The sequence below is a fragment of the Hemicordylus capensis genome, chromosome 1 (assembly GCF_027244095.1).
Source record: "Hemicordylus capensis ecotype Gifberg chromosome 1, rHemCap1.1.pri, whole genome shotgun sequence".
Lineage (NCBI taxonomy): Eukaryota > Metazoa > Chordata > Lepidosauria > Squamata > Cordylidae > Hemicordylus > Hemicordylus capensis.
The window spans coordinates 13,436,685-13,449,508 of NC_069657.1; the positions used below are offsets into that span (position 1 = coordinate 13,436,685).

The 12,824-nt window shown below is 46.1% G+C and overlaps 1 protein-coding gene across 10 annotated transcripts in view; it reads left to right on the forward strand.

Moving 5' to 3' along the window:
* Window positions 1-12,824, forward strand: part of SYT16 (synaptotagmin 16) — a 130,666-nt gene that overhangs the window by 91,712 nt on the left and 26,130 nt on the right. For 7 of the 10 annotated variants that reach the window (XM_053284465.1, XM_053284466.1, XM_053284464.1 and 4 more), the window contains 2 exons: window positions 4,944-5,156; window positions 9,558-9,814. In XM_053284465.1, coding sequence (XP_053140440.1) covers window positions 4,944-5,156; window positions 9,558-9,814 — 470 coding nt within the window. Of the gene's footprint in view, window positions 1-4,703; window positions 4,811-4,943; window positions 5,157-9,557; window positions 9,815-12,824 lie in introns of those variants that run through there. The other 3 variants (XM_053284468.1, XM_053284472.1, XM_053284474.1) reach the window with 2 other exon arrangements.

The following is a 12,824-nucleotide window of genomic DNA, read 5'->3' on the forward strand; positions in this document are numbered from 1 at the left end:
GGTAGAGATGCTCTGTAGGGTTCCAGGCACGAGATCTTTCCGAGCCCTTCCTGGAGATGCTGCCAGGGACTGAAGCTGGGACCTTCTGCATGCCAAGCAGATGCTCTGCCCCGAGCTGCAGCCCCATCCCCAAGCAGGTGGTGGTTATATCAGGCACAGCTATGGCACTGGTCCATAAGTCTGCACCTGCTTGGATCTTGGTGTCCTCTGGTATACTGGCTCAATGTACAATGTTGTGTACAAACACTTTACACACTGAGCAAAACCTCCATAAAACGACTGCCGACAAAGGCAAGGTTGTCTCACGGTCCCTGCTCTTGCTACTTGAGAATGCATTGGGCTTTAACTTCTGTCTCCCCAGTCTCCCAAGTGGGGATGCTTTGCTCACCTTGACACCATCTCTCATTACTTAGGAGTCCAGAGAGCAACATGCGGGCTGATTTACAGTCTAGGGCTAGACCATTGCCCATGCAGCAGAAAGCTCACGAAGTTTCCCGGCTACCATTCCACAGCTGTTGGGAGGGAGAGAAATCCAGCACCAAGTGTTACAGATCTTCAGAGCAGGAAATGGAAAATCTTCTTCTTCTTCTTGTTTAACCGCTTGGGAAATAAAACCAACTCTATGGGCAGTTGGATATTTGGAGCTCCCTTTAGCTTAAGCAAGTCCCTGATGCCCTCCTTCACTCATTCACCACTACTGCTCTTGTCTGCATGTTGTTCTTGTACACACCACCCCAACAGAAATGGAAAGAGGAGCATAGGAAGACACCTTATACTGAACCAGACCTTTGGTCCATTGAGCTCAGTACTGTCTACATTGACTGGCAGCAGCATTCCAGGTCTTCAGGCAGGCAGGGATCTCTCCCAGCCCTACCTGGAGATGCTGCCAGGGCTTGAACCCAGGACCTTCTGCATGCAAAGCAGATGCTCTTCCCCTGAGCTATGGCCCCATTCCTTAAGGGGAATATCTTACAGTGTTTGCATGTAGTCACCGAACCAAATGCAAGCCAGGGTGGACCCTGCTTAGCAAAGGAGACAATTCATGCTTGCTACCCCATGCTTGCTACCTCTCCTCCCCATCTAGCTCAGTATTGTGTACACTGACTGGCACTGGCTTCTCCATGGTTCTGGGCTGGAGTCTTTCCCAGCTCTACCAGGGAGTTATTCGCACCTGGCTTCATGCTGCGGGGTAAATGTTGAGTGAAGTCACTTTGAAGTATACTTGTGGCATTGAGGGAAGCCGCCCCTCCCCTCTGCTCTCGGGTTTACTTTTGATGCAAGTTCACATGGCATGCGCCTGTGTTTCCCTTCTAGCCAATGGTGGTATGGGGGGGATTACTAAAGGGCTATATCTGCATTTCTAAAGAGAGCACCCCTCTTATCATGCTAGAATTTTCAAGACAAAGCCCGGTTTGTGTGTGGAATGGATCCAAGGATCTCGAAGGGACTTCGGGTTAAGTTTGGCTGGTGAGTGAATGCACACACTCTCTTCCGGAGGAGATTCGGGGTAACAGCCCTGTCTGGAAATCCTCCTGGCGATGCTATCAGGGCTTGAACCTGGGACCTTCTGCATGCAAAGCAGATGCTCTACCACTGAGCTATGACCCCATTCCCTAGAAGAATCTTAGTTTACAATAGGGCTGTAACCCTTAATCAGTTGAGTTGGGTAGAGCAGGGTTTCCAACCTTGGGTCTCCAGATGGTGGTGTTGAACTAAAATTCCTATCGTTCCCTGCCAGGGCAATTGTGGCTGGAAATGATGGGAGTTGTAGTCCAACAGTAAAATCTGGGTACCCAAGTTAGAGGAAAAGATTAAAATAGATTTAGGTTTTTAGAAGGCACCTCAGTTTATCAAATGCACACTTATACACACCCACACACCACCTTAGCAGAGGTGCTCTTACCCCTGGACTTTGGGGGCCAAAAGGGCCTCCACACCCCCTTGGGGCCCCCAAACTGTCTTCAGTCTATCCTGGATGGTGTGGTTTGTGCCCTCAAGAACCTACGTGTTCAAAAATAATGCTTAACTTGCAATGGGGCGGACTCTGAAGGCCTTTAGGTCCAGGCTCCAAAATCACTTAGGTGCACCTCTGCACCTTAGAGGTAACTTGCCCTCCTTCATTAGAGCGCAGAGAGAATATCTTTTCTAGAATAGCCCTGCTGAGCCACGTATCTGCACCCTCTAAACAGCAAAATATTCTCTTGCTTCAAAGCTGCTGTTTAAGTAATAAATCTGCTTGTTCAGATTTGATCACCAAAATGCTCAGTGACTAGAGCGCGTTCCTTACAAGGCTACAGCCTTGGGGCTTTTTAGTTTAGAAAAAAGGTGACTAAGGGGAGACATAATAGAGATGTATAAAAGTATGCATAGGGTGGAGAAAGTGGATTGGGAAATGTTTCTCTCCCTCTCTCATAATACTAGAGCCAGTTTCATCCCATGAAACTGCTTGCCAGGAAATTTAGGACTGACTACAGGAAGGAGCTTCTCACACAGTGCATAATTAATCTGTGGACATCTCTGTCAAAGGGATGTGGTGATGTGATGTGATGGCCACCAGCTTGGATGGCTTAGACAAATTCGTGGAGGGCCGGTCTATCAGTAGCTACTAATCTGGATGGCTATAGGCTATCTCCAGGTTCAGAGGCAGGATGCCTGCAAAATACCAGTTGCAGAGGAGCAACAGCAGGAAGAGGCAGGGATGCATTCATCTTCTGCTTGTGGTCTTTCCAGAGGCCTCTGGTGGGTTGTTCAGGATGCTGGAACTTGATAGGGGCCTGATCCAGCAAGGCTGTTCTTATGTTTAAGCAATGGATTAAAACTTATTTGATTAAAAACTGAGGTTTCTTTGAGAGGGTGACAGACCTAGTCAAAATATACTAAACGTATGCCTAGGAAAACTAGTCTAGAAAAAGACCCATATGGTTGGATGTAGGCTGGATTCTCCCCAATACAGGTGTTGTCTAATTGTACCGATCAAACTTGGGCAGGCAGGAGGAGGCAACTGTGGCCCTCCGGCTTTTGAGCTACAACTCCCATCATTCCAGGCCACCATGTATTGTGGCTGGGGATGATGGGAGTTGTAGTTCAACGACAGCTGGAGAGCCACAGTTGCCAACCCCTGCCATGCCGCATGAGCTGTGCTATTTGGACACTTGATACATAGTTTTTGTACTGAGTTGAGAAATTCTGAAAACACTGTCCCTAAATGGCACTCCGTGACTCTGGGCTACTTGCAGGGTGATCTCCAGCCCTGAAAGCAACTCTGGTCTGCAGCTATGCCCCGTGCACACAGCTCTAAAGGAAGAGATGTTCTGATACCATCATACCTGCTAATTGGAATAAAAAGAGGACTGGGCTGCCTCTCAAATTCCCCAGCCATCTGTATCGGGGGAAACAGAACAGGAGGAAGCTTTCCTTGGGGAACTCGTGGGATCAAGAGAGTTGTGGGTGTGAGGGACAGTTGGAGCGTGTGTGTGTGCTGGAGCGAGCGTATGTGAAGATGCCAGCTGTCAAGTGTGTTACTATTTTGTGTTGCTTACCCTTCGTGAACAAGGAACACAGTGCTGGCACCAGCCAAAGATGGTAGGAGCAGTTTTTTCAACACAGCCGAGTGATTGAAATCATGCAAAGGGAAACAGAACTGCATGTCTGCTTGAAGGCTTGCTTTGCCATTTTTATTTTTATTTTTTTGCATGAAAATGTTACTGTATTTGCAATGAGTATACCCAACATACCAGAGACCAGCTCTTCATAAGAAGAGCCCTGAAGAACTGGACCAAAGGGCCACCTAGTCTAGCCTTCTGCTTCTCACAGTGGCCAACCTGATGCCTCTAGGAAGCCCACAAGCAAGGCCCAAACTTGGTCCCCAGATATTGTTGGACTACAACTCCCATCATCCCCAGCCCCAATTGCCTACTATTGTGGTTGGGGATGATGTGAGTTCTAGCCCAACGACACCTGGGGGCTCGAGTCTGAGAACCCTGGTCCATGGCCTTTGCATGCATTGTTCGGCTTTGTGTTAATGTTGTACTGATTAGAATGTTGGACAAGGATTGGGGAAACTTGGGTTCAGATCTCTGTTCAGCTGTGGAACTCACTGGGTGACTGGCATGGCACCAGTCACTCCACTCTCAAAAATAAATGATCTCTTAATGGCATTTTACTGCCTTTTGTTACCGGCACCCAAGATTTGGGGAGAAGGCCTGCACGAGCTGTATAAGGGGATCCATCTGGAAAAGGCCTCCCTTGCTCCCTCCAAGTTTCCATACTCCTCTCCAGCGCTGAGATCTCTACTGGTTCTCTGAGTCTGCAACCAAAGTCAGCAGTACACAGTGCCTTCCTGGTGTCGCCAAGAACTTTCCTTCCTCCAGTTCCTGGAGCAATTTTTGCATGTGAAATGGAACTTTTAATCGACAATAAGCCCATGAATGAAAAAAAAAGCATGTCTGTTTCCCCCAGTTGTGAAGCTGGGTCTATCCCTCGGCTGGGGGCATGCTGCATGCTGTGGGTCTCCCCTTTTCTGTTATGCCTCTCCTTACCTTTCAGCATCAGAAGCTCATTGTACAGAATGCATTGAATCTTGGTGTCTCTCCATCATTGAGATTTTGGAAGCTGTAGCATAGCAAGCATTTTAAAATATAATGAAACCTAACAAATACTGACTCTCCCCACCACCGCCCTGATCATGGATTGTTCCCCACTGCTCACAAAAGCCAACAACAATGAAAACAGGATTAAGATCTAAAGGGAAGATAAATATTCATGTTCCTTGAGTCAATGAAGAGATCACCAACAGGAACATGGTAGGAAGGTGAGTCACGCAGTGCAGTGGCTAGTGCTTTCTGGCTGCGCCAGTTCCTGACCGGGAAAGTCGCTGTTTTCTTTGGATTCTGCATGGTGTGCTTTTACAAAAGCCTGTTTGTGAATCTGTTCTTTTCTCCCAGTGAACAGTTATGGGGAGGATGAAGATCTCACAACCTCCTCTGACAGCGACGAGGAGGTGATTAAGCAGTTCGAGATCTCCGTTTCCCGTTCGCAAAGTTTTCGGTCGGGAGTTTCCGAAAAAGGAACCCAAGTGGGTTCAGAGCGTATGCCAAAATTCAACCGCTTGTTGTCAAACCATGAAGAATACAGTACTGAGGCCTCAGAATGTGAAGGTACTATCTGCCTCTTTTTTAAAAAAAAAATAAATAAAAATAAATAAATGAGATTGCATGCCTTAAGAATCCCATGCAACCGAACATGGATAGATTTCATTTCTGTGGCTTCTGAGGAAATCACAAAGGCAGATGAAAATGCTCCTGTATGGCTGATCGAGGTGTAAAGTTTGGAAGAGTAGACCTGGAACCCAATCCAGGCTCCTGATGAGCATGCAGATCTTCCCGTGGCTTGTACAGATTCTGCACTTAAAATCTCAAGAGACAAAACCATGAAGATCTTGCCATGGGACACTTTGTCTGATTCCCAGCTCCCCCCCCCCCCCCGTGGACTGCTGCTGTGGTTGCTGCAGCTGTTGGACACCTTTTGTCTTAGAAACATAGGAAGCTGCCTTCTACTGAGTCAGACCATTGCTCCATCTAGCTCAGGATCATCTGCACAGACTGGCAGCGGCTTCTCCAAGGTTGCAGGCAGGAGTCATGCTCAGCCCTATCTTGGAGATGCCAGGCAGGGAACTTGGAACCTTCTGCTCTTCCCAGAGCAGCCCCATCCTCTAAGGGGAATATCCCACACTACTCACACAGGTAGTCTCCCATTCAAATGCAAGCCAGGGTGGACCCTGCTTAACAAAAGGGGAAACCCAGGCCTGCTATTGCAAGACCAACTTTCCTCCTTATAGGAAGCTGCCTTCTTCTGAGTCAGACCATTGGTCCAACTTGCTAAACTGGCAACGGCTTCTCCAAGGTTGCAGGCAGGAGTCTTGCTCAGCCATATCTTGGAGATAATGCCAGGGAGGGAACTTGGAACCTTCTGCATGCAAACTTATAGTTGCTCTTTCCAGAGTGGCCTCATCCCCTAAGATGAATATCTTAGATTGCTCACAGGTCATCTCCCATTGAAATGCAAGCCAGGATGGGCCCTGCTTAGCAAAGAGGGGCAATTCATACTTGCTACCACAAGATGAGCTCTCCTCCAATGCTCCTCATAAACTGTTAATAACAGCACAAACCTATCTGGCAATAAACCCTTATGGGTCACCTACAGGGACCACTGTGTGTGGCAGAGGATTCTGGGAAGTGTTCCAGGGCACATGGTCAGTTCAGCTAATGCGCTGTTAAGCCTCACCATTAATCCTAGGTTACACGCCAACTAGGCTTGAGCGGCAAGCTCTCCATGGAGAACTTTGCTGGCTGGTGGCCGCCACCTTGCCCCCTCCCAATTCTTCTGCTCCTGTGCAGCAAAACCAATAACAGGGTAACAGTCAAATGCCTTGCCAATAGTTCATAAATAACTCAACATCACTACAGAGTTTTATACCCAGAATTATTTCAGTTATTCCTCAATGGCTTCTTCTGTCTTCCTGCTTTTGCTTCTGTTTCCTCCTTTTCTCTACCAGATTATGTAGTTCATCTTCCAGCCAGCCAGGCCTTGGAATATAATTTCAAAAGGCAGCATATGCTTAAAATGGGAATAACTCCTCCCTGGAGTACAATATTAAAATAGTAAGATACAATCCAGTAGAACAGGGATTCTCAAACTTGGGTCCTCAGATTTGATTGGACTGTGACTCCTTTGGCCATTGTGTCTGGGAAAGATGGGAGTTGTGGACCAGAATCACCTGGGGACCCAAGTTCGAGACGCCTGGCAGTAAAACCAATGGCATACAGACAGCAAAGCTGAAACCAAGCAAAAACATCAGCGATTGTGTCTAAATGTTGCTGGATTAGCGCTCCCATAATCTTGCCATTGTGGCTGGGAGTGAAGGCAGTTGTATAGTACGACAACATCTGGGAACCCAAGGTTGGGAACCCCTACTCTACGGAATGAAAAGGAATGAATCTTTAATAAGGCCTGTTTTAAAAGCAGAAAGCAGGAGGGCTTGGCGGACCGCCCTGAAAGGGGATTCCACAACTGCTGTGCCACCACTCAGAAGGCCTTGTCTCTGGTACCTGCTGGTTGAATCTGGACTAGTGGTGGGCCAGACAGTAGGGTCTGTGATGCTGATGCAGATTGCAGAGCATATAGGTAGGTTGATATGGGCAACGGTGCTCCTTAGCATATCCTGGTCTTGGGCCATTTAGGACTTTAAAGACCAGCTCTTTAAAACCGGAGCCTGAAACAGGCAGGTAATATGTTAGAATGTCATGTGAATCAGATATAATGGATGTTGAAAAAGATCTATTGTAATGTCAAGCTAAAGGGGGAGAAACAAACATTTAGCAAAACAGGATGTTCTCCATAGACCCAGGTTGGGATGTGCATGAACCACAGTTCGAGCACATTTTGGGAGTGGGGCCCGGGAGCTTTAAGAAAGAGGAGAGCAGTTCTCCGCCACCCTATGCAGCTTCCTGCATGGGCAGTGTGCATCCAAAGAAGTCCCACACAACAGCAGCATGCACATGGCATCAGCACATGCGCGAGTGCTGTTTGCATGGCCAGCAACACACATGCATGTGTGGATGCCATGTGCGTGCTGATGCCACATGGGGCTTCCATGGTCATGTGCCGCCCCAGCAGGAAGTTTCTTAAAACTCCTGGGCTCCACTCCCAAAATGAGCTTGAACCGCAGTCCATGCACATCCCTACACCCAGGTGCTTAAAGGTGTGTGTTGCAAGGAACACCAGCAGACCTGCAGCAAACATGAGACCTTTTCTCACCTTGTCTTCTGGAGACTGAGCATGTGGAAGGGGATTGCACCTCTTGCCCCCTCTCCAGAGGTGACAATGGGATCTTTGCAAGTACATCTGGATGCAGGTTTGGGAATCCCAGTTGCATTATCTGGGATTCCCAAACCTGCATCCCAAACCTGCATCAGCCATCTCTGACAGCTTTTGAAAAGTCTTTAAAAACACATCTTGTCACCCAGGCTTTTAATTAATGTTGTTTTAATGATTTTAATGCTCTTTCAAAATATTATTTTTAAATTTTTAAATTGTTGCAATGTCTGTGCCCCCCCCCCATTTTTGTCTTAATGAATGTTTTACTTTGTTTTTATTCTGTTGTCAACCACCCAGAGATGTACGTTTTGGGCGGTATAGAAATGTTTTAATAAATAAATAAATAAATAAATAAAATTACCCCAATATCGGGATGCCATGTGACCTAGTTGCTTGTGTGGCCCTGTGGAGTCTGGAGAAGGGCGTGGCATCCATCCATCCCTTCCCTTCCCTTCAGGGGGCAGCAGGGATGAGAAGAGTCCTGGCGGGTCAGATCTCAGTGGGGTTGAGAGGACAAGGCAGGGACAGCTGCAGGAAACCGCTCCAGGGAGACACACCTAGGGTGGGTGGGGCAGGAAACAGGAAGCCAGGTCAGGAAGGGGGCGGGGCTGGAAGTCGGCTTTAAGCCCGGTCCGCTCTGCACTGGGGTATTTAAAGACAAGGCAGCTGATGAGGAGCAGCTGCTTCTGAGTGTGGGAGCCAGGAGTTCTCCAGGAGAGGGAACTGGCTGAATGCAGCAAGCCAGGAGGAGGACTCTGGTGAAAAGCTAACCTCCTTCCCTGACTGTTCCTGAGGCTGACCTTTTGGTTTTTTTTGCTTACCCAGTCATTCTGGAGTTCAAGAAGGGTCAGGAGCCCACCTTGTTCCCAGGGAGTCTGACACCCAGTTATGAACACAAGTCCTTTGCACTTAGATCTTGTTCTTGCATTCCATTGAACATGCAGAAGCTGGAGGGTACGGACAGCCAGTGCACTTCTCCCTCTTCAGCAACAACAACTATTTATATACTGCTTTTCCACAAAAAAAGTTCCCAAAGCAGTTTACATAGAGAAATAACAGATAAATAAATAAGATGGATCCCTGTCCCCAAAGGGCTCACAATCTAAAAAGAAACCTAAGATAGACACCAGCAACAGTCACCAGAAGTACTGTGCTGGGGGTGGAGAGGGCCAGTTACTCTCCCCCTGCTAAATAAAAAGAATCACCATGTTAAAAAGGTGCCTCTTTGCCCAGTTAGCAGGGTTCACATGTTCAGTTTACATGTGGAAGACAAAATGTTAACAGAGCCATGTTTTCCACATAAAGTGTGGACTTTTCCACGGCTGGTCCCATGTTTCTGACTAATATAACAGTATGAAATAGATCCTTTTCAACACCTGTTATGTCTGATTTACATGACGCTTCAGGTGTGCAGTATATATATATATATATATATATATATATATAGTTTTGCAGCTAAAAATGTCACCTATGAAGAAGCCCTCAGGATCCAGGGGAAACTTGCTCAGTTCTTGCAGCATGGTTGAAACAGGATCTTTTTTACTTAATGTTTTCAGTGGGGATTTGCAAGTCTCTCATGCATAGTTATTTCCAGGCCCCAGACTGCAATGGATTAAAGCAAAGGATGAAGGAATTGATATTAATCCCCCCCAAATGATTTTCCTTTGCTTAAAATGTGTTAGATCTGGACGGGTTCAGTCAACTGAGTTACCAAGACAACCTCTCTTATCACGAAGATGACCATCTGTCCTTCGATTCGAGAACAGCATCGGAGAGCAGGGGTTCTGGGCAGCCCAAAGACCCCGAGATGGAGGTTAGTGCAACGCCGAGTCTCAGCCGGCAAGAAACCGAAGGGAGCTTGGAGATGGAGACAGCCTTCAGCAACCAAGGATATGAAGGGAATGACGCCACAGACAGCTCATCGGCCTGGACACCAGAGGTAAGATGTAGAAACAGTCCCTCTTAATAAAGAATGTTTTTGGTTCTCTTCTAAGAGGGCTGCTTTTGTGTATGCCATATTCATGTTTGGAGACATAAATGTCAGAGTCTGCTGGTCTGTGACCATCACAGAATTTCACATTAATGTCAGTAGTTTAATATAAGAGCACGTTTGCTAGTAATTTCTAGCAAGTTCATTGCCTAAAGTTTGCGTCATCAGAATCCATTTTTATATGAACAGCCCACAAGTGATTGTGTTGACAGAATTGCATAGTGGCAGTTGTGCAAAGCCAATGTTTGTGTGCTTTTGGAACGTCCCCTTACAGTTCTGCATCCCGCTCCTGGCCTCTTCATTCTTGCAGTCTCCTCTTTGATGTCCAGGCTCTTTGCTTGCCCTGTCTCTCCTGATGCTGTTGGCGTAGTTGTGCTGAAGTCACAGCAGAGGTTGGAAAGGAAGTGCACCATGGCTCCTCTGCTGTCATTGGTCAAGCTGCTGTGATGTCACAGAGGGGCTGGATAGCCTAGGACCAGGCCAAGCATCTAAGGTGACCTCAGAGACTTCAAGCTCCCTAAGAGGACATTCTAAGACCTGGAATTCTACGTTGTGGAAGTGTGGGTGCACTATTTTAAGGAGTAGCACAACTGTGCTCTTGCACCATACTGCCAAGGCTGATTTTCACATGCACAGTAGTGCTGCTATTCAGTAGTAAAACTGGTATTGCATTGTACATCATATTGGCTACTGTGTTTAGGGAGAGTGCCATATTGGTTTTCTGCTTGGAGAACCATTGTTCTACACAGCTAGATCTCCTCCCGGAAATGAGCTGTCTTGTCTTGTCATAATTACCTTTTATCCTCTGTGGAGAACGGGGTGGGGGTCAACTTATACAGCATGTCTCCCCTGCCCCTCCAGTTTTCTCACAACTGCTCTGTGAGGTAGATTAGAAGTGGTAAATGGCCTGGGATCACCAGTGAGCTTCATGGCAGAGTGGAAATGTGACCCATGTCTCTCCATTCCTACTCTGACACTCTAACCCAGGGGTGGAACACCTTGGCTCTCCAGCTGTTGTTGAACTACAACTCCCATCATCCCCAGGAACATCTGGGGATGATGGGAGTTGTAGTTCAACAACAGCTGGAGAGCCAAGGGTGCCTACCCTTGCCCTGACAGCTACACCACTCTTGCTCTTTGTATCCCTAGTTCCCAGGGCTTTTTAAAAAAGCAATAGTTTATTCATTTAATACATGTATATCCTGCCTTTCTTCCACCAAGGGACTCAAGTCAGCATACATGAAGTTCCTAGAGAGCCTTCCATCTGGACTCTGACCAGAACTAGACCTACTTAGTTTCCCCAAGGAGGCTGGAGCGTGCACCTGCAGAGCAAAAGACAGCCCGCCCACCCACCAGATTTATAAAATCACAAATTTTATATTGAAAATTCATATTAATATGAGTAAAAAAAGTAATACAAATAACAAAGATGAAAGTCCTCCCAAGTCCATGCTGAATGCATCAACAGACTCTGCTGGGGAAACACCAGTGAATACTATTGTCAATGTGTTGTACATGTACATTAAGCCTTTTTAACTGTTCTTTGGATATAGATAAAATTTTGATAACAGAATCTTGTGTATAAATAATAATAATAATAATTATTATTTGATAATACTAATTAATAATAAATTAATAAACTTTATTTGTTAGCCGCCTCATAACCAATTGTTCTCTGGGCAGAGAACAACGCAGCATTAAAACATGAAATAAAAACACAGAACACATTAAATCATAGCAGACCAAAAGGGTGTTGGTGGTGGGGAGGAAATACAATACAAAACCATTTTAAAATCAGTTAAAAATCAAATTTGAAAATCAAAATTTAAAAGGCCTGAGTGAACAAAAAGGTCTTTACCTGGCATCTGAAAGAACAAAGTGACAAAGCCAGGCGAGCCTCACTGGGGAGGCTATTCCAGAAACGGGGTGCCACCACCGAAAAGGCATCCTGGCAGCCACCCACCTCACTTAGTTTGGCAGGGGCACTTGGAGGAGGGCCTCCGAAGAAGATTTTAAAGTCAGAGCCAGGACATATGGGGCAAGGCGCTCTCAGGTAACCTAGTCCCGAGCCATGTATCCAGTGGGTATACTAAAGTTTATGATTATTTATTGAATGATTGCTTGTATTGGGTTATTTATATAATTTTTTTACTCATATTAATATAAATTTGTAATTTTTTTAATCTGGGGTTTTCTTTGGATTCTGCTTTAATTGAGAGTTACTGAGATATAGGGCTTGTCCTGTTCCCCAAGTTCCTTTCCTGAGTCTGAGCACTCCCACAGTGTTTGAAATTTGGATTGTGCTCACTCACCGCTCTGTATTAAAGCCCACTTTTGCCATTACAAGTTGTAAGATGTTGGAGATATATATATATATATATATATATATATATATATATATATATATGCACACACACACATAATTATCTTACACGAATGTTCTTATCTTACAGAGTGTTCTCTGTAACTCAGTGGTTGTGAATTAAATGTTGCCTGCCCCTCCACAACAGTTTTTTTTTTAAAAATTAAAGAAATGTTCTTCACACACACAAAAGAAGCAAAGTTGCCACATCCACCTGGATTCCATTCTGTCGTCTTTGAGCCAAGGCTCACCCAGCTGCATTGTACAGCTGAGATAAAAGGCTGACTGTGACATTCTAAAAGCACTCCCATATCTCTGGACTCCATTCAAACACCCACCTATTCAGAAATAAAAGCAGCACCTCGGAGCCACAAATGCCATTTCAGGGCCATTCCCATAATTGCCTGCTTTGTCAGGTTGCTGTTGGGATGTTTTCTCTTCCTTTTTGCTCCTTTTCTCTGTGTACTTTCCCCCCTCGCAAAACATACACACACACACACACACACACACACACAAATTCAGCCCTAGTATCTAGACTGCATTCTATCAGAGCACACCGGAATTCCACCTTTAGGACATCTTTTCTTCCCTCCCGCC